The sequence below is a fragment of the Macrotis lagotis genome, chromosome 2 (assembly GCF_037893015.1).
Source record: "Macrotis lagotis isolate mMagLag1 chromosome 2, bilby.v1.9.chrom.fasta, whole genome shotgun sequence".
NCBI classification, from domain to species: Eukaryota; Metazoa; Chordata; class Mammalia; order Peramelemorphia; family Peramelidae; genus Macrotis; species Macrotis lagotis.
Window position 1 is genome coordinate 314,685,137 of NC_133659.1, and position 26,723 is coordinate 314,711,859.

The 26,723-nt window shown below is 37.6% G+C and overlaps 1 protein-coding gene across 8 annotated transcripts in view; it reads left to right on the forward strand.

Moving 5' to 3' along the window:
* Positions 1-26,723, forward strand: part of CFAP54 (cilia and flagella associated protein 54) — a 225,198-nt gene that overhangs the window by 106,363 nt on the left and 92,112 nt on the right. For all 8 annotated transcript variants that reach the window (XM_074226630.1, XM_074226635.1, XM_074226629.1 and 5 more), the window contains 8 exons: positions 3,713-3,936; positions 4,045-4,162; positions 4,875-4,983; positions 16,923-17,075; positions 20,476-20,667; positions 22,066-22,153; positions 22,768-22,977; positions 26,578-26,644. In XM_074226630.1, coding sequence (XP_074082731.1) covers positions 3,713-3,936; positions 4,045-4,162; positions 4,875-4,983; positions 16,923-17,075; positions 20,476-20,667; positions 22,066-22,153; positions 22,768-22,977; positions 26,578-26,644 — 1,161 coding nt within the window. The remainder of the gene's footprint in view (positions 1-3,712; positions 3,937-4,044; positions 4,163-4,874; positions 4,984-16,922; positions 17,076-20,475; positions 20,668-22,065; positions 22,154-22,767; positions 22,978-26,577; positions 26,645-26,723) is intronic.

Sequence of the window (26,723 nt, forward strand, 5' to 3'; positions counted from 1 at the left end):
AAAAAAAATTTACTTTTCAAGGGAGTGCATTTCTTGGTGATTAGGCTTTTAAAATTTTTTATTTATTTATTTTGAATTTTACGATTTTCCCCCTAATCTCGCTTCCCTCCCCCCCCCCCCCCAGAGGTCAGTCTTTTATTCTTTACATTATTTCTGTGGTATGCCTTGATCTAAGTTGAATGTGATATCTACTCTTGACTTTTTGTGCCAAAATAAAAAGGGAGCCAGGGGAGGGTAAATTTATATAAATAGATCTCCTTGTGTGAAGATATCCAAGGATCAGAGGGAGTAAACATGGTGGACACATTTTGGATAAGGGTCAGTCAAGGTATAAATAGAGGGGTCATCTCATCATATCCTGCAGACCATCTTGAGAAAGAGGTTGTGGATGAGAAATTCAGGAAAGATTACAAATAAGACACAGAAGTGTGATAGGGTAAAGTGGCAGGAGAAGTCAATTATCCACTTATCTGTTGTAACTCTCTGCCCAGGACAGCAGTGCAAATTATTGATTTACTTTTGTGCTAATTTAGTCATTCCAAAGGTCTAGGAACCAGTCAAGGACAATTCTCTTCTGAATCTGATTCTCCCAATGATAGGGAATATGGAGGAACAGCATTGAGTCTGCAATCAGAGGAATTGGGTTCACATTCCAGTACCTGTTGGGAGACTAGACAAATAACTGACCCGTTTTCAGCCTCAGTTTCCTCATCTTCAAAGTTCTAATTCAGTTCCTTCATTTAAAGCCCTTCCAGCTCTAAATTTATCAAATGGGTAGCTGGTGTGGGAAATATCAGAAATCTTGTTAGGAAATGATCACTCTATCTTGAAGTCTGTGATATAGGCTCGCTGGGATTTTGGTAGAGGAGATTTCAATGGTTTTCAAGGAAGGATAGGTAAGATTTTCCACAGATCAAAAATTCTATAGGAGGAGAATTCTACAAACATAGCCTAGAAGGAATGGAATTCTAAAGAATGAAATTCTTAAGATATAATCAATTTTAATGAGTACAAAGGGCCACTATCTCAAATAGAAAAACCCATGTAGGTGCACAAGAAGCTTCTCAACCAACTAAAATTCTTAAAATGTATCACTTGCGACAACTCTGGTGTGTGCCTGAACATTTGATGAGTCAGATTGAAGAGAGGCGACAAAAAATGTCATGAAAACCACCAACACAATGTTGTGAAAACCATGTCTTAACTTTATCGTTCAATATCCAGACTCTTAGGACAAAACTTATCTCCGACATGACAAGTCAGACAGAACCCAACTTCATGGCTCCCCTGGTTATATTTACTATATTTATCCTTTGACATCTGTGGACTTCCTTATCAGAAAGTTTTCCATACACTTTTAGCTCCACAGATGTTTAGGTCAGGGTTCATTGGTGAGCCAACCAATCTGTTTAATGAGCAAGAATACATGCTTATCCTGATGGTCTTGGTCATCAGAAAAGACTTGTGTAATTACTCTTACAGAAGCTGGTCCTCTACAAAAATGCTTGAACAGATGATGGAGACAAAGATAGGTGTCAGAGAGTAACTTAAGGTCTTGTTGGCAAGGTAGATTAAAAAATAGTGAAATTCAACAGGAGCAAAAATGGGCTTACGCTTGGGTGTAAGCTACTCGGCTGGTTGCCTGGTTGTTGGTCAGCATGAAGGGTGGTGATTTACATTAAGAGATGAGGCTGCTGGTCCTGGGGTTCTGTAAGTTCTGTACATTGTGGGCTGCTTGGCAATGGCAATTGTGGTTACTGATTCCTCCATCAATGCAGAATGGTGTTAACTCTAGGACATAAAATCTTAGAAAATTTCCATAGTCACTCAACGAATAGAAGTCAAAAATAAGACTAGAACCCGGTTCTCTAGCATGTCACTTCTGCCTCATCACAACAACAATAATGGTGATACTAGGAATCTGACTTTTGACAACATGGAAACTCTACCATTTGGCTATAGTTGAGGGGTCCCACTTGAAAGCTTGCTCTAACCAGATTAAAATGTAACTGGGAAATGTTTCAATGAATAAATAAAAATACAGTACAATATAGATGAGCTTAATTAGTGGTTTTCTAAGCCAATATGCAACCCCCAGGATCCCTTTCGATTTATTTTGATACCTTGGAGAGTTGCCTGGCGCTCAGAAAAGCTCTGCCTCATCTATGGCCAGCTAGCCACTAAGTGTCAGAGGGGTTCTGTTGGTAGTGATTTGTTTTTGCTTTTGTTTTTTCAAATGCACTTATTATTTTCTCTTGGAATGTCAGTAAGTGTTGATAAAGGCCCCTGCTGTGCACCAGACGCCATGCTACATGCTAGGGAAAGAAAGCAAAGCAAAAGTATGGGCCTTGCTGCAGGAGGTAATATTCATACATTTGTGTATGCTTTGTTTGTGTGTAAGTATAAATAATACATAATAAATAAATACATCTATAAAATAAATACGGGTTTTTGCCTTTATTTTTATCCCTAGCATATGTATATAAACATATATTTATAGATACCCCATGTGTAGATAATATACAAATATGCATATGTATATCATGTGTATATACACACACACACACACATATGCATTTATGTGGAGTCAGCCACATATGGAAACTCAGAGAATAGAAAGCTGGACCTGTAGTCAGGAAGATCAAAATCCCAATTTGGCTTTACTATGTGACCCTGAGCCAGTCACTTAGCTTTGTTTGCCTTAATCCTGGGGAAGGAAATGGCAAACCACTCCGTTATTTTTGTCAAGAAAACCCCATGGACAGCATTGGCGTGTTATGGTATATGAGGTCATGAAGAGTTGGACATGATTAAACAACTGAACAGCAACACATACATGCATATATGCATAATAAATTCTTTATTATTTATTTAAGTATATATTTATAGATATAAATGAATTTTTATCTATATATTTATATAAATTTAAGATTTATAAATATATATATATAAATAAAATAAAATAAATTGGAGATAACCTCAGAGGGGAGACATTAGCATTAAGGGGGGGCTGTGAAAGTTTTTTTTTTAAAGAAGTCACTATTTAACTACTTTATCTTGAAGGTTAAGTCAGATAGTCAGGTACTGCAATGGATTAAGTATGGAACTGTTAAAAAGTTTGAATTCTGGGGGTGGCTAGGTGGCGCAGTGGACAGAGTATTGGCCTTGGAGTCAGGAGTACCTGGGTTCAAATCCGACCTCAGATGCTTAATAATGACCTAGCTGTGTGGCCTTGGGCAAGCCACTTAACCCCATTGCACCACCTAGTGAATTCTGACTTAGAAACTTACTGGATGTGTGATTGATCCTGGATGGTTGCCTTCAATCTCCCTATGCTTCAGTTTCCTTGTCCATAAAATGACAATAACAATAGAATCTACTCACAAAGTTATCATGAGGATCAAAAGTATCAATATATAATAAAAAGCATTACAAACTTTAAAGGGCTATGTAAATTCTATCGATTATGTTATTATTATCTTTACTGTTATCTTCTCCATTAAAATGTAAGCTCCTGGTGAGCAGACATCATTTTTGTTTTTGTTCTGTATCCTTTTAGCACAGTGCCTGGCTAGGATATAAGCCCTTAATAAATAGTTGTGGCTAGATTGATTGATTTAGATCATTATTACTTCTTGGATATCAAGACTGGAGAGTTTGGGACTTGCGCCATGTGTTTGATCTCAATATGCCACTTGTTGGTCATTTGCAGATTTTGGATGATAATAAAGATTTTGGTACTCCAAGTGCTTATGGGAGCATTGAAGATGACAATGGTGGATTTAATCTGACATTTGAAGAACCTTTTGATGATGTAAATTTGGTTGACTTGAAGCACATTTCTGACTTCATCTTTAAAACTTTGGAAATATTGTACAGAGTGGGAAAATGGGAAACCCTGGCACACATTGCCCTCTATTTCAATGAAATTACTCAGTAAGTAATGCTGAATGAAGAGTTGACCTGCAGTATGAAATACAGGTGGCCCGTGTTAGTGAAAATTCTTTGCCACTACAGTTCTAATTTCCTGTTTTGTCTTGGCAGTGAGAGGTATACTGAGCAAGTGACACCAATGTTAGTCTATGCTCAGAGAAAGCTTCTGGAGAGAGTCAAGAAGTTCAGTGGCCAAGACATTAAAATAGAAAATGAGATTGAGGACAAGGTGAGGAGTGTGAGTGTAAGAGAGAGAAAAAGAGAAAAATTGTGTGTTGTGTCTTGAAACACAAAACATCTGTGTGAATTTGTTCCATTCTTCTCATTCCATTTTCTGTAGCAATATATACTGGGACCTCTGTTTCCAGTGCTTAGGAATGGTACACTCATTTTGATATGCTTCCCCCACCTCCACATTTCTAGTTTAAAATCCTTATGATTCCAGGTTTTGGACATCATGATGGTAGAGAGTACATGGCCCCAAAATTAACCACAGAGGAAGTTAATTCTGAAAAACATCATCAAGGAAAATTTAAATTGGGCTAAATTGTCCTAAATGACGAGTGGGGTGGGAGAACCATCCCACATGTTCTGTGATTGCAGAGTAACCAAAAAAGTAGCCTGCATCTCTTAAATGTTCCAAATTAGATAATATAAGATAAATTTAGGAGAGTGAATTACACAATATTGGAAAACTAGACTCTAATTGCCACATGTAATTTGTATAATACTCTCCTCCAGCTGTATTCCACAAAATGAATATGAAAAATGCTGTCATTTGTTTGGGAGAGTTGATCATGATTGAATGCTGCCATCCTGGCTACTATATTAAGCATTATGTTTTGCTTCTTATTTTGACAAGTGAAAATAAGAGAAAAATTCAAGGAAGACTAGAAATGGATGACTAAGTAATAAACATTATTATTATTATTTTTTTAAAGATAAACCCCCGCAATGTCATTGGAGTAATGCCCCATCCTGCTTTTCGGCCTAATGAAGCGGTGGGCCGTGGAGGCTTTATTGATTTTGAGCAGGCTGAAGTTCATTCAGGTGAGGATGGCTATCAGCCCCACACCCTGTTTACTAATTCTCCTATAAGGCTCACCTTTCTCCTCCATTACTTCTATAGTCTGCTAGAACTTAATCTTACCTAATTAAAAAGTTTCCAAAATCCTTTTCTAGAGGTTTATTTGATTAAAAAATAATCCATTTGGCATTTACCCATCTGTCTTAATCTCATTAGTTTTGTTATTTACATTATTATGAACCTCAATTAAGATGGATTCTTTGGGAAAAAAAGCAAATGTAGTTTTATTGAATTTCTAGGATGAAAGGAGATACTGGATGATTGTTGATTGACCACACCTTGGTGCTTTTTTTTTTCTTTCAGTGTAGGGGAAGGGGGAAACAATTGCAAATGACCTTGCAATGCTGGTACCCAGAAAGGGTTCTGTCTTGGTTTCTCAAGTAGCCCTATTTATCATGATTAATACAGATTGCTTCTCCTGGAAATCCTAGTTTCCCTTTCTTAGAGTCGTCATCTGACATTGTCATTATGTCAAATGTCATTAGGACATTTAGAGAACTAGTGATGTCTGATTTTAACTCATTAGTTGCTCACAGAGTTGGGTCTCAAGGTTTGGACCTTCCACTATTTGAAAATAAGGGGCATTGAAAGGATATTTTAGATGAGAATAAAAGCTGGAATTATTATGAATTCTATGTGTCTACTGGTAATGGTTAAGGATGTCACGTATATGCACTAGAATTGCTTCTGTGTGTGTGTTCAAATCCAAGGATTGCCTCAGAAATTAAACAGTAGATTAGGAAGGGGATGGAGGTATAAGTTTCAATAATCAATAGACTACATGAGCTATTTTTTTATGAATAATTCCTTTCAATGAAAAAGGGTTAGATCAGGCAAACAATCATTTATTAAGAATTTATTTTGTAGAAGGGAAGTTAGGTGGTGCAGTGGATAGCGCTCTGTCCTTGGAGTCAGGAGGACCTGAGTTCAGTCTAACCTCAGACACTTAATAATTGCCTAGCTGTATGACCTTGCAAAAGCCACTTAACCCCATTGCCTTAAATAATTTTTTTAAAAGAATTTATTTTGTAGTTTTTTTGTTGCGCTAGATCCTGTGGATACAAAGACAGTTCTGGCCTTCATTGATTTCCAAGACCTTAGAAGTCATCTATTTTGTAATATTGACCCCTGATTTTAAATATGATTTCCTTTCATTCCCTCTGCACTGAAGAAATCTGAAGAGGATTTGGGTGTAGGACTGAAGAAACTCTTAAATGTCACCAGATCAACAACTATTATTTCAGGAAGAAAGGGAATTGAGACAAGGGAAGGGTTCCTAGCCCAGGGAACTAGGCTAGTACTTGTGGATGGACTAGGTTTTGGTTGTTTTCTTGCAAATAAAGTGTTGGGACTGGTGAACCTGGTGAGAAGTTACCAGTGAGATGTTAGAGAATTCTAAGAAGTTACCAGTGAGATGTTAGAGAATTCTATCCTTCACTTGGACTGGCAGGGGACAGAGAAGATCTTAACACACTGGAACAGGGTTAATTTTATAGGAATAAAAGAAAATGTTCCAAATGGATTTAAAAAAAAACATGAATTGCACAAGTGAAAGATGAAGGAGGCCTAGGGATTTCTGTGACTGCAATTTCAATACAGGTCAACAATGTGGCATGGTAGTGGGATGGTCTGGTAAGCTCCTTGTTTAAGACCAAGCTGGCCATATTGTGTGATCCCTGACTTCCAGGCATTCTTAGTTGGCCCTGTCTTTTAAGGACAGGGCTGCTTTTCCCTCTGGGTAGGCCTTCCTTTCTAGTCATTCCCATGGTCCCTCCCAAGTCCTCCCTCCAAAGATGGTGGAGACACCTTAGTGCCATCTCAGCTCATCACCATCTTGATCATCTTTCAGTGCTTTTTCATTGCTTGGGAAGTCTTGACATTTGGACCCTCTGCATTCTCAGACATTATCATCATTTTCATTGGGAGCTGCCAGCTAGAGAGAATGCTCTGTCGGTAAAACACCTGCAAATTTACACCCCCCCCCCCCCCCCCCCCCCCGCCTCTCAGGATGCAGCTCATAATAACATTCTCCCAAAACATTTGGTCAGTGGAACATGCTTGGTTTTACTCCAAATCACTCCTTGCACCACGATGTATAACCATCCTATGGAAGATCCAGTGAAAGTGGTGATGATCAATCTGGAAAAGACTTTGACCCCTTTCTGGCTAATCTCTGCCTTCATTTCTTTGAAGAATCATCATGCAAGGGGGACATGACTTTCTTTCTTGACCTGGAGGATGGAAGAGCTTAGGAATCAAAGAAAGGCAGATTTCAGTTCAAAATAAGCACAATCTTCCTAACACTTGGAGCTTGCTCAAAAGAACGAGGATGGTAATGAGAAAGGCCCCCTATTACTGGAGGCTTTCAAATCTAGACTTTAAGTCCGCTCATCCAGGTTATGGTAGAAGAAACAGGAGAAAATGGCAGAGATAGATATGATGGCAGTGGGGAGGAGTGTCCACACTTCCAAACCCTGTCCTAGTGGGAAGAGGTCATTATCTGATATGAATTAGGTTCGGCCTTCATATGAACCAGAACAGAACACACGGGAGGTAGAAGAGAAAGTATCTGGGGAAATTTGACTGATGAGGACTAACCTACCTGCAAAAGAGAATTCAGGCTGCAAGGTTTAGTTTTTTTTTTTAAGTTGTCTGTGTGTCTCCTTGTGTGATTTTATATGTGTGTATGTGTGTGTGTGTGTGTGTGTGTGTGTGTGTAGGTGGTGGCAGAAAAAGCTGTGAGTGGCTAACCTGGAGACCCATGCACACAATACTGTGATTGTGTGTGAACACTTTTTCAACAATATGCTTGTTGTTTGCCACCCCTGCTGTGGTGAGAAGGCGGCCGCTGAGACTGGCCCACTCCCTCCTGAAAGAAATATGGCCAAGAGTAAGCCACTTTGCCAAGAATGCTCTGGCTTGATTTAATCCTTAGTTGCTTGGCTTGTTTTCCCTAAAGGCCACAGAGTGGGCAGATAGTTGCTCCTGGCTGGGTCTAACACCATCTTCCCAACCCCAAACATGGGGACTAATCAAGAGCTGCTATGTCAGACCTATCCTTTAACAAGAGGTCAGAGCACATAACCTAGGAAGGATCATCTTTGCTGTTTTCTTTGTGTCCCTAGTACTTAGTATCATGCTTTGCCACCTAATAAGCATTTAATAAAAAGCTTTTTTCTTTCATTCATTCATTTATGGAATCGACGTGGAAACACATTCCAGGAACAGAGGACAATCTGGGCAAGGGTACAGACATGAGAGACTGTGGAATGGTTAGAATAGTTTGGTTAGAACAAGCAGTATGAAGAAAAGCAATGGGAAATGCCTGGAAATGTAGGTTGATAACAGGTTTTGGAAAGGTTGAAAAACCAGGCTAAGAAATTTATAATTTGGGCAGCCAGGTGTTGCAGTGGATAGAGCACCAGCCCTGGAGTCGGGAGAACCCAAGTTCAAATGTGACCTCAGACAATAATTATCTAGCTGTGTGACCTTGGGCAAGTCATTTAACCCCATTTCCTTAAATAAAAAATAAAAAAGATATTTATAATTTGTCCCATAGTCAGAGAGTTACTGAAATTTTTTGGAGAGGGCAGTGCCATAATCAGACCCATGCCTTAGGAAGATGACTTTATCAGCTGTGTATAAGATGGATTAGAGAATGAAGAGTCTAAAAATAGGGAAACCAGTTAAAAGGCTGAGTATTGGGGGCAGCTAAGTGGCACAGTGGATAGAGACTAACCCTGAAGTCAGAGAACTTGAGTTCAAATTAGTCTCAGATACTTAATACTTAGCAGTTGTATGACTTTGGGCAAGTTACTTAACCCTATTGCCTAGCAATAACCTAAAAAGGGGGGTGAGGGTCCAAATTGGCCATGTGAGGAGAGAATAGGAAATAGATGTGAGAGTTGTTTTAGAGGGAAACTCAACAAGATTTTGTAATTGGGTATGGAGTTTGTGGAAGAAAGAAAAACAAATCAAGAACCCCTCAAAGTTTTGAACCTGAGTAACTGGAAGTTGGGTGGTATCCTCACCAATAAAGCCATTGAAAGAGAAATAAGTTTAGGGGAATAATAATGGGCTGACATTTGTGTAATGCTTTAAGGTTTGCACTTTTACATCCATAATTTGGATTCTTACAACGATTTTACCTGATAAGTATTATGGATATTATGACCATTTTACAGATGGAGTCTTTGGCCCAAAGAGTTCAATTGATTTCCTTTTTGTTAAACAATCAGTGAGTGTTTGAGATGAGACTGAGAAGCATTGTTCTCTTTGGACTCCAAGTCCAACATCTACCATTATGCCTTTTCAGAATGAGCTCTGTTTTGGATATGCTGATGTTGGGATTGGGTAGAAACAAGCAGGTACTGTCCAATGCCTACCAAGCTGTTTGATTTACAGGTTTGGGTTTTAGAAAGGAGACACAGAAGGACTGATTGAAGAGGAAACTCCTAAATGAGATGGAAAGGGAATGCTATCAAGAGGGAAAAGCAGAGGGGATGGTCTTGAAAAGACAGAGGGCCACAGTTTTCTTTAACAATGGAACAAAAAAGATGATAGATAATGGGGAGAGAGTTTGGGAGTGGAGAGGATTAGAGAGGATTGGAGAAATATTATGACCTGGTATTTTTTATAACAGAGGAATCTTGGTTAATTGTTTGAATTATTTAGAGTTTGGAACACTTCCTTTAACATTCTCTATCAGTTAGGAAAGAAAAAAATTCTCTAAAAGGCATGATCCATAGAAGACATGGAATCTTTTTCTAAAATGTTTGTCCCATTTTGTTGTACTGTGATCATTTGAAATGCACTAGGTAGTTTTGGAATAAAAGATTATTGTTGATGGTGGTGTTCAGTTGTTTGCAGTCATGTTTGATTCATCATGACCTCATCTGGGTTTACCATTTCCTTCTCCAATTCCCTTTTACAGATGAGGGAACTGGAGAAACCAAAGTTAAATGACTAGCCCAGGGTCACACAAGTGTCTGAGGCTAGAATTGAACTCAAGAAGATGAGTCTTCTTGACTCTACACCTTTCTTTTCTGTCCTGTGGCACCCCCAGCTTCCCACAATCAGAAGATCAGAAGACCTTGGTTCAATTCTGAGTTCTGCTAATTACTATACTATATCACTTGAAACATACTTTACCTCTGTGGGCTTCAGGTATCTCACTTAAGTTCGATAACCTTTAGGTATCCTTCCATCTCTCTGCCAATTTAATATTTGATTAAGATCTTGCTAGCTGAATGGGGCAGATGAGTGACCAATCAATCAATGTAGGTTCCGAAGCAACTTAATGTGGAGAGAAAATCTGTAAATAAACAGGAGTCCTGTTCTGACAGAGAGCTGCTCTCATCTCCCAGAAGTGTGGATGATTAGATCCAGTAGCTGAGGTCCCCTATGGTGTGCCCCTCTCATAGTAGGTCCATATTCTATATTCCAGGGCTGTAGTTGGGTACAAGGATATCCCTCAGAACAAAGTGGGGGAGTTTGCTAAGACCCACGCTAGTCCCAGAGTTACTTAAGTCTCCAAGGCTTCACTCATTGTACTGTTAATTCTCAACTCGTCTCCATCCTATCTCCCTCTATCCCAACTCACCAAATCCAAGAAAAAGGCCTTTACAGAGGATCTAGTTTGGTCCAAAGGCAGTGACAGACACCTTCAGTATTATACCTCCCATTCTCCCTCCATTCCTTACAGTACATATAAGCAATGGCCCTTCCTCCCTACAGGTTTCAATCTGTCTATACACTAAGCCCTGCTATAGTTTTCAGGATAAGATCCTTGCAGTTAAAAAAGAAGCCCTTCTTCTTTCACCTTCCAGAAGGTTTTTAAAGCTCTGTAAATCAATATTGAAATCATATCAATAATTGGTTGATTAAAAAGTAGGAAGGTAAGTAACTGGTAGTTCCAAGGCATCTTTCTGTAGAAGCTGGACTATGAACTGAGTAAAAACGATTGGGGAAGGATGTTTATTAGGGAGATTCAGTCTTCTAAAAAAAATGGTTAAGCATTCTTAATTAAGGACTTTTTCATTTATATTTCAAACATAAAGAGAAGGATGAATTTATCTTCTCACAGCTAAGTAGAGGTCATTTTCACTGATTAACAACTTTGGAAGATTGGAAAAGCTGTCAGTGATCACTGAAACTATAAAATGTCCCTTGATAATCCAAATGAATTATTCAGAGATTTGTCAAGAGTAAAAAAAAAATTAAGAGATGTAAACAACTCTTGAGTGGGTGGAGTTTTTCCAATAATTTTGAATAGAATAATGCCCTAGATAAACTTTTTCAACATTAAGATGAATGATGCATATGAAAACATAAATATAGTTTTAATTAATATACATTTTTGCTGAATTTTATATTTCCATGCAATCTTTTCTAATAAAGGTGATTGGATGTATTATAACTGTGATCCCAGTTTATAATTTGTGAGACTTCTTATAGAAATAAATTCACAGATTAAGATCAGTGTGATATCATCCTCACAATTTTTGATTCAGAATAATATAGATACTCTTTGCCTCTCTCCTGCCTGGGGTGGAGAAGCAAAGAACAACCAATTTTTTCTGTTTGTTTGCTTTTTTTTTTTTTGTGCAAGGCAATGGGGTTAAGTAACTTGCCCACTTGCACAACTAAGTAATTATTAAGTGTCTGAATCTGGATTTGAACACAGGTCCTCTTGAGTTTAGGACTGGTGCTCTATCTACTGCAATACCTAGCTGCCCCACAACCATTTTTTTCTGAATCAAAAATGACAGACCTGATCTCTCTGAACAAGCTATTAGAACTATTTTAACTTTGTCTAGAGTCATTTTCCCCCCATTTATTTTGGAACCGATCATATTTACTTACTTTGCTAAGTTTTACTGTTCACCTGTGTTGAAAGTTCCCCCTTTTAGCAGATGAATTTCTTCCATTTCTTTGTACAGTTCAGATTGACATGGACAAGTATTTTGGCTGCAGCTTCGGATGCTGCTGAGAGCCCCAAATTACTCACCTCTATTATTTCTTTGTGGTCTAGTCTCTCAGGAGTCTCTGGCATTTAGATTTCAGTTTCCCTACTGATGCAATGAGAAGCATAGGAATAATTCTTACTGATCTCAATTCAAACTGCAGAGAATGTCAGTGACTGTTTTTAGAATAGTTTTTGGATATAGATATGTCTTTGGAATGGTTTGTCTGACTTCTGTATCATTAATATTGCTGTGTGAGATATGATCTACATAGACTGTCACCATATTCTCTTGCTAAAACTATAATTTAATATATAATGTCCAAAAAATGGGTTCCACAAAATTTCTTCCATGTGCTCTGGTAAATCAACATCTATCTCCTGTGGAATCAGGAAAGAAACTTTCAATGGTTATCAAGTCAAGCAATGATAGACTAGACAATAAAGGACAATTCTCTTTAATATGTATTTATTAGGATGGGAAAAATGGCCCCATTAGTCAAGTCAATGAGCATTTATTATGAACTTATTATATACTAGCACCATTAGCATTTGACTCTGCCATCAAATGCTTCCCTTAGGCAGGAAGTCTCTTGAGGCAGAGGTGTCCAAATAAGGCAACCCCCTAAAAAGTGTATTTTCACCGAGTTGCTTTAATTTTCCATGCAGAGACATTTATCTCTCATTACTTAAAGGAATATTTTTTAGAATTCTCACCAGTTAACCAAGGACCAAAAACAAATCAATAAACCCATGCACAGTCTTGTAGTGTTAATATTGTCATCTCCATTTTCAGTAAAGGAAAAAAGTGGGATGGTTTCTTTATGGTTTTATTTCAGAAAAAAGGACAGTTTTTTGACACTTAGAAGTGTCGCCTCTCTCTTTTTTTTTAGATGGATATACAAAAGGAAGGTTTTCTAATGTACTCCAGAGTATAGTTATAGTTTTCCTCACCCCACAGTTGTAATGCAAATGCTGGATCAAAGTTACTGGGTTTTTAAATGCTTGTGTCATATGATTGTATTCATTTTATTACATGATAGAGAGGAATAAAGACATAGAAACAGACATAGACAGAGAGGAAGACAGATATGGTAAAATAATGAGAGAGAAAGACAGAGAGAGAGAGAGAGAGAGAGAGAGAGAGAGAGAGAGAGAGAGAGAGAGAGAGAGAGAGAAGACAGAGAATCAGAGAAAAAGAGAGACATATAAACGGATAAAGATAAATGAAATAGGGAGATACAGATGGAAGGGGAGACAGATAGGGAGAGCTGGTGAGCTAGCTAAAGATAGAAAGGAACAAAGACATGGAAAGATAGAGGAGAGAAAGAGACATAAGGTGACATAGATATGTATACAGCTATGATAGAGTTGGGTAGAGATAAGATAGAAGAAAGGGAAACAGATTTAGATAGGGAGAGAGATAGTGAGCTAATTAAAATAGAAACAGATAAAGAAAGGGAGAGAAAGAAAGGGAGAGAAAGAGACAGACTGGAGAGACAGACACACACACACACACACACACACACACGCGCGCACGCGCACGCGTGCGCACGCAATAATATGCTTCCTCTCCTGTAAACAAACTCAGCCTTTACCTCTCATAAACCAATAGTTAATTCTACAGGAATTGCCAGTCTTTGTTATAGACATTTTTATGACCCACTGTTTTTCCAGTGTCTCTTTGGGTTAGAGGCAAGGACACTGTATTTGTAGTCCAAAGATCTGGTTTTGAATCCTAGCTCGTTACTAACTGTGAGACATGGGACAAGTCACCTAACTTTTTTTGTGTGTCTTAGTTCCCTCCTCTCTGAAGTAGGGAGGGTCTAGCATATCTCTGAACCCTTTAGTTCTGAATTACTCTCCTACCCTCCCTATCAGCTCCAGTACTTCTGACTTCCAATTCACCATGGATAAAATCATCATCATCCATAGATTGTAATTTCATTGACTTTACCCTTTTCTGTCAGAGACACCACCATTCTCTCAATATCCTGGACTTGAAACCTCAAAATCTTAAATTTTTTTTTTAGAATTTCTAAATATTTTCTATAACCCATATGTACAAGGATATTTATAGGAATTCTTTTCTTTCTGCCAAGGCATTGGAAATTGAGGGGATGCCCATCAGTTGAGGAATGACTTATCAAATTGTGATTATGATGGAATGCTATTCTGCTATAAGAAATGATGTATATAATACTCTTGGAGAAAAAAGCAGAGAGAGAGAGAGAGAGAGAGAGAGAGACAGACAGACAGACAGACAGACAGACAGACAGACAGACATAGAGTGGGAATTATAAATGGAAATAATGAAATAGTGTGACAAAGATACAGAGATGATAGAGATAGATAGAAAAACATAGAGAAAAGAGATAGCTAGGGAGACACAGTGGAATAGGGAGACAAATTTAGCTGATTGCAAAGTGCAATGTACTGTGTACAGAGTTACAGCAATATTGTAGTTTGACCAGCTGTGAATGACTTAGTTTTTCTCAGCAACACAATTATCCAAGACAACTCCGAAGGACTTCTGATGAAGAATGCTATCCATCCCCAGAGAAACAGCAGACAGTTTTCAGAATACAGATTGAAACAGACTTTTTTTCCAATTTTCTTTATTTTTCTTGAGGTTTCTTTTTTGGGAGGGTAGGAGGGTCTATTTTTTTCTTTAACTACATGACGATTATGGAAATATTTTGCATGACTACACATTTATAACATATCAAAGTGTTTGCTTTCTCAATGGGGGGTTGTGGGGAAGGAGGAAGAGAATTTGGAATTCTCAGTTAAAAACCATTAAAAATTATTTTTACATATAACTGGGGAAAAATAAAACACTAAATAATTTTTTAAATAAAAAATTTACATAATCCCCATATTTACCTATTCTCTTCATTCCATTGAGTGTTAGAACTTCCTTTCAATTCCTATTAATAGCATCTTAGTCATGGTTCTCATCATTTCCCTCCTGGATGATAGTAGCTTTCTCATTTGTCTTCCTGGGACAAGGTTGGAAATCATCAAAATTATTTTTTACATGTTATTGTGGAAAAATAAAATTCTATTTTTAAAAATGGGAAATATCAGAGATAATTTACTTCATTCTATATAAAATCTATTATAGAGGGGTCTTGGGTTGAAGGATCACAAAACTCAATAAATAAACATACAATAAAACATGGAGAATTTTAATTAATTGTTTTCTAAATCAATATGCAGTCCATAGTCATCTGTTTCTATTTGAGTTTGACACTACTTTTCTATCCCATACCTGAAATGTCTTCCTATTTAATGTTTACTTGAAGCTTCCAGTGACAAGAAATCCACCACCTCCTGGAGGAGCTCGTTTCATTTTTATGAGGCTCTGACTTCAGGTCTCACCTTACATGAAGTTAAATATCTCTCCATAATTTCTACATATTACTCTTAGTTTGCCTTCTGGGGTCCAGAAAAACCCCTTTATGTCAGCCCATGGGCAGCTCTTATGCTTCACCCCCTCACCATCTCTCTTCCTGGCTAGATGATTTCATTACTTTAGTTAACTGTTTGTATAGTTTGATCTCCACCATTTTGATCATTGGGTATTGGAGAACATAAAACTGCACATAATATTTACAGATGTAGTTTTCATGGACTTTGATTCTATATAGGCCAATCAAGCACCTAATTCTGGACATTAGACCTTATTTAATGCAATCAAAAAGACATTGACTTTCTTGGCTATTGTGCTTCTTTTCATTCGTCCTGAGTGGGTGGAACACCCAAGACTTGTCTTCTTTTTTTGTCTTGCCTTCTCCCAATCTGTATTTGTGTAATTGATTCTTTGAATGGAAGTAGGGGTGTGCTAATAAATGTTTTACAATCAGCTCTTCCCCCTACCCCTCCACCTCAGCCACATGAATTCAGCATTATTGCTAGCATTTTGTCCGTCACTCAATCTATAGCAGTGGTGTCAATCTCAAATAGAAATGCTATACATGAGAATCCCTGCTGGCTTCATATTAGAAAATTCCACATTAACTTTGTGTTCTAGTGTATTTCATTTATTTTGTTAAATATTTAATCTGTTAACTTTAATTCCTTATAAGTGTTGTTTGATAAGCAATCAAAAAAAGACAATAAAATCAAGCCGTGGTTGTACCAGTTGACATTTACTGAAGTGTTAATGTTCACAGTGAATATGTAACACTTGACTCTCAAGAACCTGTTTCCTACATACCTCTGCTTAAGTGATCTCCTGACAGACCATGGCAAAACCAGGCAAAATAAGGTGAATGCTGACCTGTCAGATCCAATTCTAATGATGGGGAGCCGAGATTTTAACAAAGTATGGAGATGTCTTAGACCATCTCAGTGTTCCCAATTCCCTGTGCCAATTCCTCATCAAAGACTTCTTACTACCGTTTTCCTAAAATTTCTCCCTAAATCCTCTTTTATACTGTTAATTATTTTCATAACTCTCCTTATCATTATATTCTTGACTTTATTTTCTTCTGGATTCTCAATATGCCAAGAGCCATCATTTTTATTCCTTTAAAAACACTTGTCAGTCCACAAAGTTTCATCTCTTCATGTATTCCTTCCCCTTCCCCAAGGTTTGCTTGCTTTGAAAAGATTACCTGAGTTTTGTTTTTAAAGGTGGTTGCATCTCTTATGATTAGTCAGAAAAGAACAGTAGACTTCATAAAGGAGATTGTTGAGATCTGAGCTTATTTGCATTTCATAAGAATCAAAAGACTTTTTCAAGTTTTTAAAAGGAACCTAAAAAAAATCTACCAAAGTAAGTTTCACTGTTGAATATTGTTGAAATAATCACTGGTGTCCAGAGAGAGTGTTTTGGTTTGGGGGAGGAAAAACACCTAATCTGAAATAGAAGTGGCTGATAATAATTTGTCAGTATGCCACCTGCCTAATAATCCATTTTTTTCTTTTTAGAAATCAACCAAGCGAACAGACTAATATCTGTGCCCCTGAATGTGAAAGAAACTTTGAGAAACTTTAGAGAAACCTTGGGGAAATCTAAGTACTACAACAGGTCACTGAGATATAGCAGAAAGCTACTTTCTTTGCTACTGGTCAACGCACAAGGTAAAGTATCCCTCATAAGAATGTGGTGATCCTTGACTTGGTGGTGCCACTGGCCAATAGTCCCTGTTTCTTTGTCCCCCTGTTTTTTCCCACTTCCCTCTACTTTCTCAGTTGTCACCTTCGATTTGTCTCTGTCATCTCTCTATCATCTATCTTCCTTCTCTTCCTTTCTCTCTCCTTTCTTCCCCCTCTCCCTCTCTTCTTCCTCTTCTCTCCTTCTTTCTCTCTCTCTCCTCTGTCTTTCTTTATCTTCCTGTGTATCCACCCCTTCCTCCCTCTCTATTTTCACCTCCTTTTCTCCTTTTTGTCTCTCTCCCCCTCTCTTTCATTTCCTCCCTCCCTTCCACACTTTCTCTCTTTCTCTCTCCATTCCCTACCCCACCTCCTACATCTTTCCCCCACTATCTCTAACAACCTGCCCCTTCTTATCACCCTCTATTTTTAGTCATCCCTCCATTTTATCTTGCCTGTTCTATTCACCAAACCCTATATTTTTTTCATCAAACTTTCTCTCCTACAGCACATAGCTTAGAGTGAGGCCTCAATCAGCATTCTTTGATTGATTAATTTACTGGTTGATTATGTTTGCCTCCTTTATCACCCTCAGAGCAAGTAATTGAAAATGAAGGTTGCCATTGATGAACTGATAACACTCTGAATCAATTATGTCAGGAAAATGGTTGTGCTGTAAAATAGACATTTATTAAATTTTCCTCCAAGACCTAAAACAATCATTTGGTGATTTCCTTTGTTATAAAGTGAGGATTTTTGCCATCAGTGGCTATCTTGAATTTAATAGTTCTTTCTTTCTTTGTACAAATAATACATAGATTCTTTCCAGCCAGAATGAATGAATGAATGAATGAAAACATTATTCACTAAGTGACTGCTATGTGCTAAGCAGTTGACATACAAATGAAAAAGCAATCAATTTCCTGCTCTCAGGAAACTTACAGTCTGTTGGGAGAGATAAGGAGACATATAGGAGCTAATAGCTTCATGTCATATGAAAAGGCCCCTATGGTTCTAGATTGTAATAATAAAGCAGGTGATAATGTATCTTCTTCATTTCTATTGATAAAGCATATCATTTCCTCCTGCTGAACCATTCTACAATGCCAAGGACTTTGTGAAGTTTTTATTCCCCCTGGTTCTTCAGTGAGGGGGACCAGTGGATAGAGCACTTAGCCTGGAGTCAAGATGCTGTTGTTGTATGGTTGCTCAGCTCTCCAACTGTTTGTGACCCCCACCAACAAAACTCCTCCATTACATCTCAAAATCTGTCCAAGTTCATCATCATTGCTTCCATGACACCATCTCTCCTTCTCATCCCCTGATGTCCCCTTTTCCTTTTACATTCAGTCTTTCCCAACATCTGAAGAAGAGGGAGCTGTAGACACTGTTGCCAGAACTATAAGCGGGAAGAAATGGTTTGGGGTTCTAGGGCTTCTAGGGCTCTAGAACTGCATCAAATGCATCAAATGCAATGCCTCCAAATTCTGCGGGCCTCCCTAATATATACTGAGGGGGAGATGCAAGAGGTCAGAATTCCCTGATTCTTTCCTGCGCTGTTAGCAGGCTGCTCCTGGGTATGATCATAGTTTTATTTGGGGAAATTTGCTTTCACCAGGATTCCAAATGTCAAGCTTATGACTAGCCCCTGATTTTTTCATACTCAATTTAAATAAATAGATTTTGTTATTAAAAATAAGAGGTTCCTTTCAACTACAAGTTGAGTCAATTTCAGAGTCACTTGTGAAAATAAATAAAATAAATAGTGATCAATACATTTCTTCATTAATTCTTAAGTCAGGAAATGGCTTATGATAGCAATTTTATTTTCCACCAAGTTTGTCATGACCTCTAACCCTAATGATCGACAGTGGTCAATAGTATGATTGCTCTGGTCTGTGATTTCACTCTATAGTTCATTTGTCCATTTGAAATTGACCTCTGCAGTTTTCCCAGCAAAACACCCAGGAACTCTTTTTTTTTTTTTTTTTTTTTTTGCAAGGCAATGGGGTTAAGTGGCTTGCCCAAGGCCACAAGCTAGGTAATTATGAAGTGTCTGAGGCAGGATTTGAACCTAGGTACTCCTGACTCCAGGGCTGGTGCTTTATCCACTGCTCCACCTATTCACCCCCACCCCCACCCCAGGAACTCTTGAAGAGAAGACGTCTCCCTGTCTGCTCCCGAACTATTAAGCTCCAATCCTGTTTTCCTTGTCACAAAGGCAGTGTTCCTTTCTGCAGCATAGTTTGCATGAATACCTGTTAGACATAGTAAGAATAATTATTATTATTATAATATTATATGTTATGTATAGCATATCATATATAATATATATGATGTATAGTATATATTATACATAATATGTCATATAATAATTTATTATTATTATAACCATTATTCTTATCTTGTCTTGCTCTTAACACAAAGCAGAAGCTTGGGGCAGTTTTCTGGATTTTTCAGGCCAAAATCCCAAGAGAATTGTTGAGCTGATTCAGAAAGAGTTTGGATTTGGTTAGTTTATAAACATTTATAAAATTACAGTTTATAATAATAGATTGTCATTGCATTTGTCTGTTAAAATCTTGTCTTCTTTTTGAAGGTGGCATGGTACAGAAATTGGAACTCATTGGGGTCAGTTTTGTATATTGGCACCAAGCCAACTGTCACTTCATGAATCATATTGCTTAGTACTTTCCCTCCATCTGGCCAGTGATTTATTTGGTATAAGAAACTGTTATACTAATTTAGGTCAGCTCCTTCTCTGCAATTTATAGGCTTAAGACAGTGGCACTTGGTATCCTGAGTGGTGACTTGTTTGGGGCCATATAGTCATTGGTCAGAGACAGAACTTGAACCCAAGTCTTCCTGATATTGAAACTGACTTACTGTGCTTTTCACTTTGGCTATCACAACCAGAATTTCATTTTCAGCCCTGCACTATCAGGCACACATAAAGAAAGTTCTCTCTGATATTCAGAATAGTGGATCTAAACCACAGAATTATAACCACTGATTTTCATATCTTTTGATGTAAAAAAAGTCTCATAATTAAAAACAAATTCAAATCACCTTCAGTTCAACTGCAAATTAAAGTTATTGGAAATATAATTTTCTTCACTATTGATTTTTGTCTATTTAGTAATTTGTGTTCTAAATGTTGGTACCAAAATCCCTCCAATAATTTATCCTCAAATTTCAGGCTTGGGATTTCTTTGTATAATGGCCACAGCACTGTGTCTAGAATTAGAAGAACAGGCCTTGAAACCAGAGTCTTTTTGGTCTCCTTTCAAATTATCTGAAAGTATTTAACATTTCAGCATACCCTAACAAGAAAGAAGGAGATCAATCACTAACGTAAGCAATGTGTCTCTCCCTGTCCCCCATTTAGAAGGCAGTGGAATAAGCAATCCCAAGATTGCTAGTGAAAAAGTGGAATTCAGACAAGGAACCGAAGAGATGTATTTGCCAACGCCCCCCGATCTTTCCAATGAGAAGTTTGCGTTTTCTGCTGCAGTGGAAAACAAGAAACTCTCTCCTTCTCAATTTCAAATTGTTATAGTTTCTTATGAGAAAACTATTGGTAAGACTTCACCAAGATACATTTTTGTTGTTTGTTTGTCGTTTAATTGTTTCAGTCATGTCCAGTTCTCCATAACCCCATTTGAGGTTTTCTTGATAGAGATACTGGAGTGATTTGCCATTTTCTTCTCCAGATCATTCTACAGATAAGGAAACTGAGGCAAACAGTGTTATGCGACTTGCTCAGGGACAAACGAAAGTGTCTAAGACTGAATTTGAACTCAGATCCTCCTTTACTCCAGGGCTGATACTCATCCCTGTGCCTGATTGTCAAATTTCATCTCACCTTGAGCCCTTACCTTGTGACCAAGGATGGGTCACATATTGTGAAAAACTAGGATATCAAAGTAGTCTGGAATCCTTGTGGGTATGGGCAACGGTTCTTGAATTCATCTGTTGGGGAAACAAATGTAATTTCATATGATTTAGAACTCTTTATCTAGGCAACCAGGTAGTGCTGTAGGTGGGTAGAGTACTAGTCCTGGAGACAGGAACACCTGAATTTAACTGACCTCAGTCACTTAATAGCTATATAACCTTGTCTTTTGATTCTGCCTGCCTTACTTTTCTCATCTTTAAATAATAGGAGGATAATAATAGTTTCTACCTCCCAGGATTGTTGTGGAGGAAAAATGAGATATCTATATAGAGTGTTTTACAAACCTTAAAATGACATACATATTTGTATATCCAAAAATATATCTCTATATAATATAGATATGTTGGTTCCTATTGTTCCTATTGAGCACGAGTCTCTTCTTAGCAAATAGGTGTATGTTGACCTGTTGGGCATTGCCAGAGGATTTCTATGGTCCCAACAGACCTAGTAGAAATGGTCCTCTTCTGTGTCACTCTTGACATGCCCTGTCCCAGATTTAGGGCTTCTAGGTTCTAGAAGTTTCTAGTTCTAGTTCCATTGGTATACATCAGTAAAGAGAAAAAACATTTAGAGTGTAAATAGCAGCCATATAAGACTGACACAGCTTAATGTCTCCTCCTTTCCATCTTGTTCTTAGGGCTTTGTTCTTTGTTCTTTGGTCTATAGTTCCAGGGGCCTCTGACCACAGCCAAGTGATTTTCTTTCAATTTAACTATAAGCCTAGGTCAGGAGAATAGAGACTCTTGGAGGTGAATAGGAGGAGAAATCTGTTTTGATAGCTATTAATAATATCCCGCAAATCAAGTGAAATGGGCCTTAACACTTTTTGAGGTCAGCTGTTTAGAAGTAAAGGGATGACAAATGTTCTAATTTTATCAATAGTTAATAAGTAAGGTAATTAACAAGTAAGTAAAGGAATTTTAAAGATTTTTTTCAAAAAAAAATTCTTATATAACAGTTTGGAATCACAGTCATTTTTCAGGCACTGACATCTGTCTTTCATTTTTGAAAAAAATCCAGACATTCTTGAAGCCAGCAATCAAATAGATCTCAAGATACAAGCACTACATGAATTGGGAAATCTTCATGTCTATGCAGAAAACAAAAGGTGAATTTTGGGGAAGGAGAAGAGTTACTAGAATGCAGGGAATCCTTTTTTTTTTAAACAGCTTTCAAGTTATTTTAATTAGCATGAACAATTCTGTTGTCGATGTATTTCCATTAACTGTGGCTATATTATCACATTTTGTAAGCAATTTCCTTTGGAAGCACCAGTGGTGGTATTGGGATATGGGAAGCACTTGAGAAATGTTTCTAATGATTGATTGTTCCAAATGGGAGTGGAATCATCCTTTTATCCAAATACTCCTTAGGGTTTATTAATATAAATAATATTTAAAGAAATATAAACAATATATTTATTGTACAACACATTTTAATTAATAGAAACAATTTCAATATATAGGATAGAAAGAAATTATTGATATTACTATAAATTAACATTTATAATTAATATGAATATTTCTATTTATTCTATAAATTTAATAATATAAATAATATTTATAGATTTTTACTTTTAAATATTAATAAAATGCCATCTGAATCAGTCCAAATATGTATTTACTTTCTTACCTAAAAATAATTTTGTGATAACAGAAACAATTCCAACTCCCTATGTAAAGGAAAGTGGCATATTTCCACATTTTGCTTTTTACATTGCAGGGCAGCTTATAAATGTTGGAGCCAAGCCCTTGATGCCATCCTCAAGAAATCAGATGTTCTTCATACCTGGAAAGAAATGGCCAATCCTCACCAAAAACCTACTGATTTCATCATGGGTTCCAACTTTGTCGATTATAGTGAGGAATTTCTGTTGAAAGCTGGTGTTTGGGGATGTTTACAGGGAGGAGTCATAGCTGCAAAGATGGCACAGTAAGTGAAAGGAGTAACAACACTTGTACATTTTCCATTAAAAAATCAACCAACAAACAACTCAATTCCTTGTTGTTTCCTTGAACATAAATATCTTTGGCACTGGAGATTCTGTCTTGTTTCTTCTTGAATGGTCAGAAGTTTGCATGGGTATCTATGTAACCATTTATTTTGATGATCATTTGAGAGAAAGGGAATGTGACCAGAAACCTGAACTCCATATATAAGTGAGCTTCACTCTTCTATCTACTTGGGTTGTGAAGATGCTATGGTCCAGTGGATAGAGCACTGGACAAATCTACCTCCTTTTCTCCTTCTGTAATATGGGGATGATAAGAGCTCCTAACTCTCAAGGTTGTTATGAAATGAGATCACATTTGTTAAGTGTGTTGCAAACCTTAAAGCATCATATAAATGTTATCCATTATCTATATTCTTATTATTATTTCAAATATCCACCTGCAGAAAATTAATTATTAGGGTTTGGGATGGATAAAAAGACAATAGTTGGAAGTTAGTAATATTTTTATCATTATTCTCTTTTTTTTAAGTTTAAGTGGCTTGCCCAAGGCCATAGAGCTAGGTAATTATTGTGTCTGAGGTTGGATTTGAACTCAGATATTCCTGACTCCAGGGCTGGTGCTTTATCCACTGCACCACCTAGCCATCCCAATCATCATTCTTATCAACTAGATGAATCTCACTTGCTGAAAGCATGGGATGAAAGCATAAGTTTAGTTTTTTGGCAAAAAGTGTACCATTAATTTGTTTAGTGGAATTGGGGATGAATTGGTGGGATTGGGGAAGTGGGGGGACTGAAGATGTGGTTTTGGGCCTATACTCATCCAATGTTCAGAAAAAGGTTGATTCTACTTGCTGATGATCATAATGTAGTTGATTGTTGCCTAAAACAGTGAATATTTCATAAAAATTAATTTTAATTAGGTTATTTAAAAAAAAAAAACCTCTCCAAACCCAAACAGTTGTTTGAGTAGAAATGGGATCCTGCCTCTGATACTTACTACCTGTTTGACTTTAGAAGTTATATCTCTGGGTCTCAGTTTCCTCCTCTGTAAAGTGAAAGAATTGGAGTCTGTAGTCTCTTCAAAATCAATGAATCTATATGGCTGGAGAGTATACTGACCTCTGGTATCATAGGGCCTGTCTTTGTCATCTGGCTTTGCCACTTCTACCCATATATCCTTGGATATACAGTCTCTCTGAAGTTCTTTTCAGCTCTAATTCTATAGCTCCTGTGGCCTTTCTGGATCTTGGTTTCCTTATTGGTACAGTGAGGGGTGGAACCAGATGGCCTCTGAACTTCCTCCCAATTCTAGTGATGGGCTCCTATACCAAAGAATTCTCCTTCATCTTTTTTAATTAGCTTTAACTTCTCAGAGGAACTAAAGATGGAAGAAGCTGCCTCCCTGACCTAAGGATGAAGTGTGGACATAGATCCATAAATATCCAGAGCCTAGAGAGAAATTAAGAAGATGATTTATGAAAGTGCAAATCAGGATGCTCCCTTAGCCTTCCATCACCCACATTGTCTGTTTACTCATCTATAATAAGTGGCACTTTAATGGATTCCTAAAATTCATGAATTATTGTTTGTAAAAGCATCAGATTAAAAATGTAATTTAATTTGCTGAGTTCTTATTTATTAGGAGCCTAGTTCAGTTTATTTATCTTTGCTCTTCTAATAAAAGGGCTTTCATGAGTTATGTGGGAGAGTCAGAGGAGGAGGAGCACTTTCCTTCCTAGGTACATGTTCTATGGAGTGAACTTTGGCTGTGATACTCTTGGATTGGCTTCCTGGTCCTGGATAGGCTTGCTTGGACGCAGACAAGAAGAAGGGGCAGAAAGGAGATGTGGACAACAGGTCCACTGAAGCAGTACGCCAGCTTCCCTCAGCCAGTGGGGGCTCACCTGTTGATTCTGCACTGTAGGAAAGCTCTGCTTTGATCATGCTATTGAAAATCTGCTTCTAACCCTGTGTGTTTACATCCCACACTTCTCTCTACAGTGTATAGTCACCCAGTACATTATTTATTCATGCACCAATCTACTAAGACTTCTCTCTCTCCATGGTCACTAGTGACACCCCCTTCCCCAAATCTGACAGCTCTTCCCCAGCAGTTGCCCAAACTCTTCCATTGAATACTCTGTTTTCCATTTGGCTTCAGAAAAATCACACACTCCTATTCTATTTATACCAATGTAAATGTCTCTATCTCTGTAAATTCTTAAGAAATTATTTTCTTTTCCTCCCTCCCTCCCTCCCTCTCTTCCTTCCTTCCTTCCTCCCTTCCTCCCTCCCTCCCTCCCTCCCTCCCTCCCTTCCTTCCTTCCTTCCTTCCTTCCTTCCTTCCTTCCTTCCTTCCTTCCTCATTCTCTTTCCTAATCTTTAGGACTGATTTCCCCACTATTACATCTTTGACCATCCTCTGTCTTATCTCTTGTACTCCAAGCATGGGAAATAGTTTTACCAATAGTTTCAGAGCTCTGAAGGGTCATTTTCCATCCCTTATGAGTCTTCTATGTTGGAATGTCTTACTGGAACCTTAAATATAGAGTATCCAAAATGGAGCTTCCTTCTTAGACCTGCCCTTCTTCCCCATCAGGACTTCTGCCAGTATGTCTTTTTGTCTGCCTCCCCCCACCTTTTTCTGTTTCTTTCTCTCTATCTCTTTGTCTCTTTGACTTCGTCTCTGACTCTCTGTCTTTATTTCTGTCTCTCTTCTCTCTTGTATCAGAGCAATTCCAGAGTTCTCTTTTCTATTCTCACAGCTACTACTCTGGTACAAGGACCTCATCACTGCCTGCTTTCACCCTGCTCCTAATCTATCCTTCTTTCTATGGTAGAAAAATATTCTTAGATTTACATCGACTTATGTTGCTCCTCTGCTCAAAATTCTTCAGAAGCTTCCTTGTGGTCTCCCAAGCTGGGTTATAGTTCCAGTCAGACACAGCTGAAATGATCAAATAAGGATCCAATGAGATACTATTTATAAAGTAAAAAAAAAAAAGTACTTGGCATAGGACCTGGTATAGATGGTGCTTAATAAATGATCTTTTATTCCTCTTCCCTAGTATCAAAGTAGGTTGGGGAAGAAAACTTCTCTTTTTCATAAAGGAAGGACAAATAATTCACCTTTTAAGTTCTTTGGGAATAAACAGAGTGCAGTAATTTGTTGTTCAGTAAACCTAGTTCATTTCATCCGTGAGAGACTTAGTAAAATAGTGTATTTGTAGACTACTTTAATTACGTTTGCTGTTGTTGAGCTGTTTTCAGTTGTGTCCAACTCTTCATGAGCCAGTTTGGGTCAGTTTCTTGGCAGAGATATTGGAGTGGTTTGCCATTTCCTTCTCTTGATCATTTTACAGATGAGAAAACTGAGGCAAACAGAATTAAATGACTTGTTCAGGGTCACACAACTAGTAAAGTAGGTGATTGAGGCTGGATTGGAACTTAGGAGGATGAGCCGGTACTCTATCCACTGGGTCCCTATCTATCCTCTATAATTATAGTCTTTTCAAAATATTTTTGAAAAATTGCTTGCCAATCAAATAATTTCTATTTGTTGTAATTTTTTTCAGATACATGTTGACATCGAATGTGAATGAGAGGACTGAATGCTGCATTTTCTCTTCCTATTTTTTTAAGGTAACTATTTATAATTTTATATAATAACATGACTGATTAATTGCTTAACAAATCCAGTTGCCTACAGATTGCGGGTGAG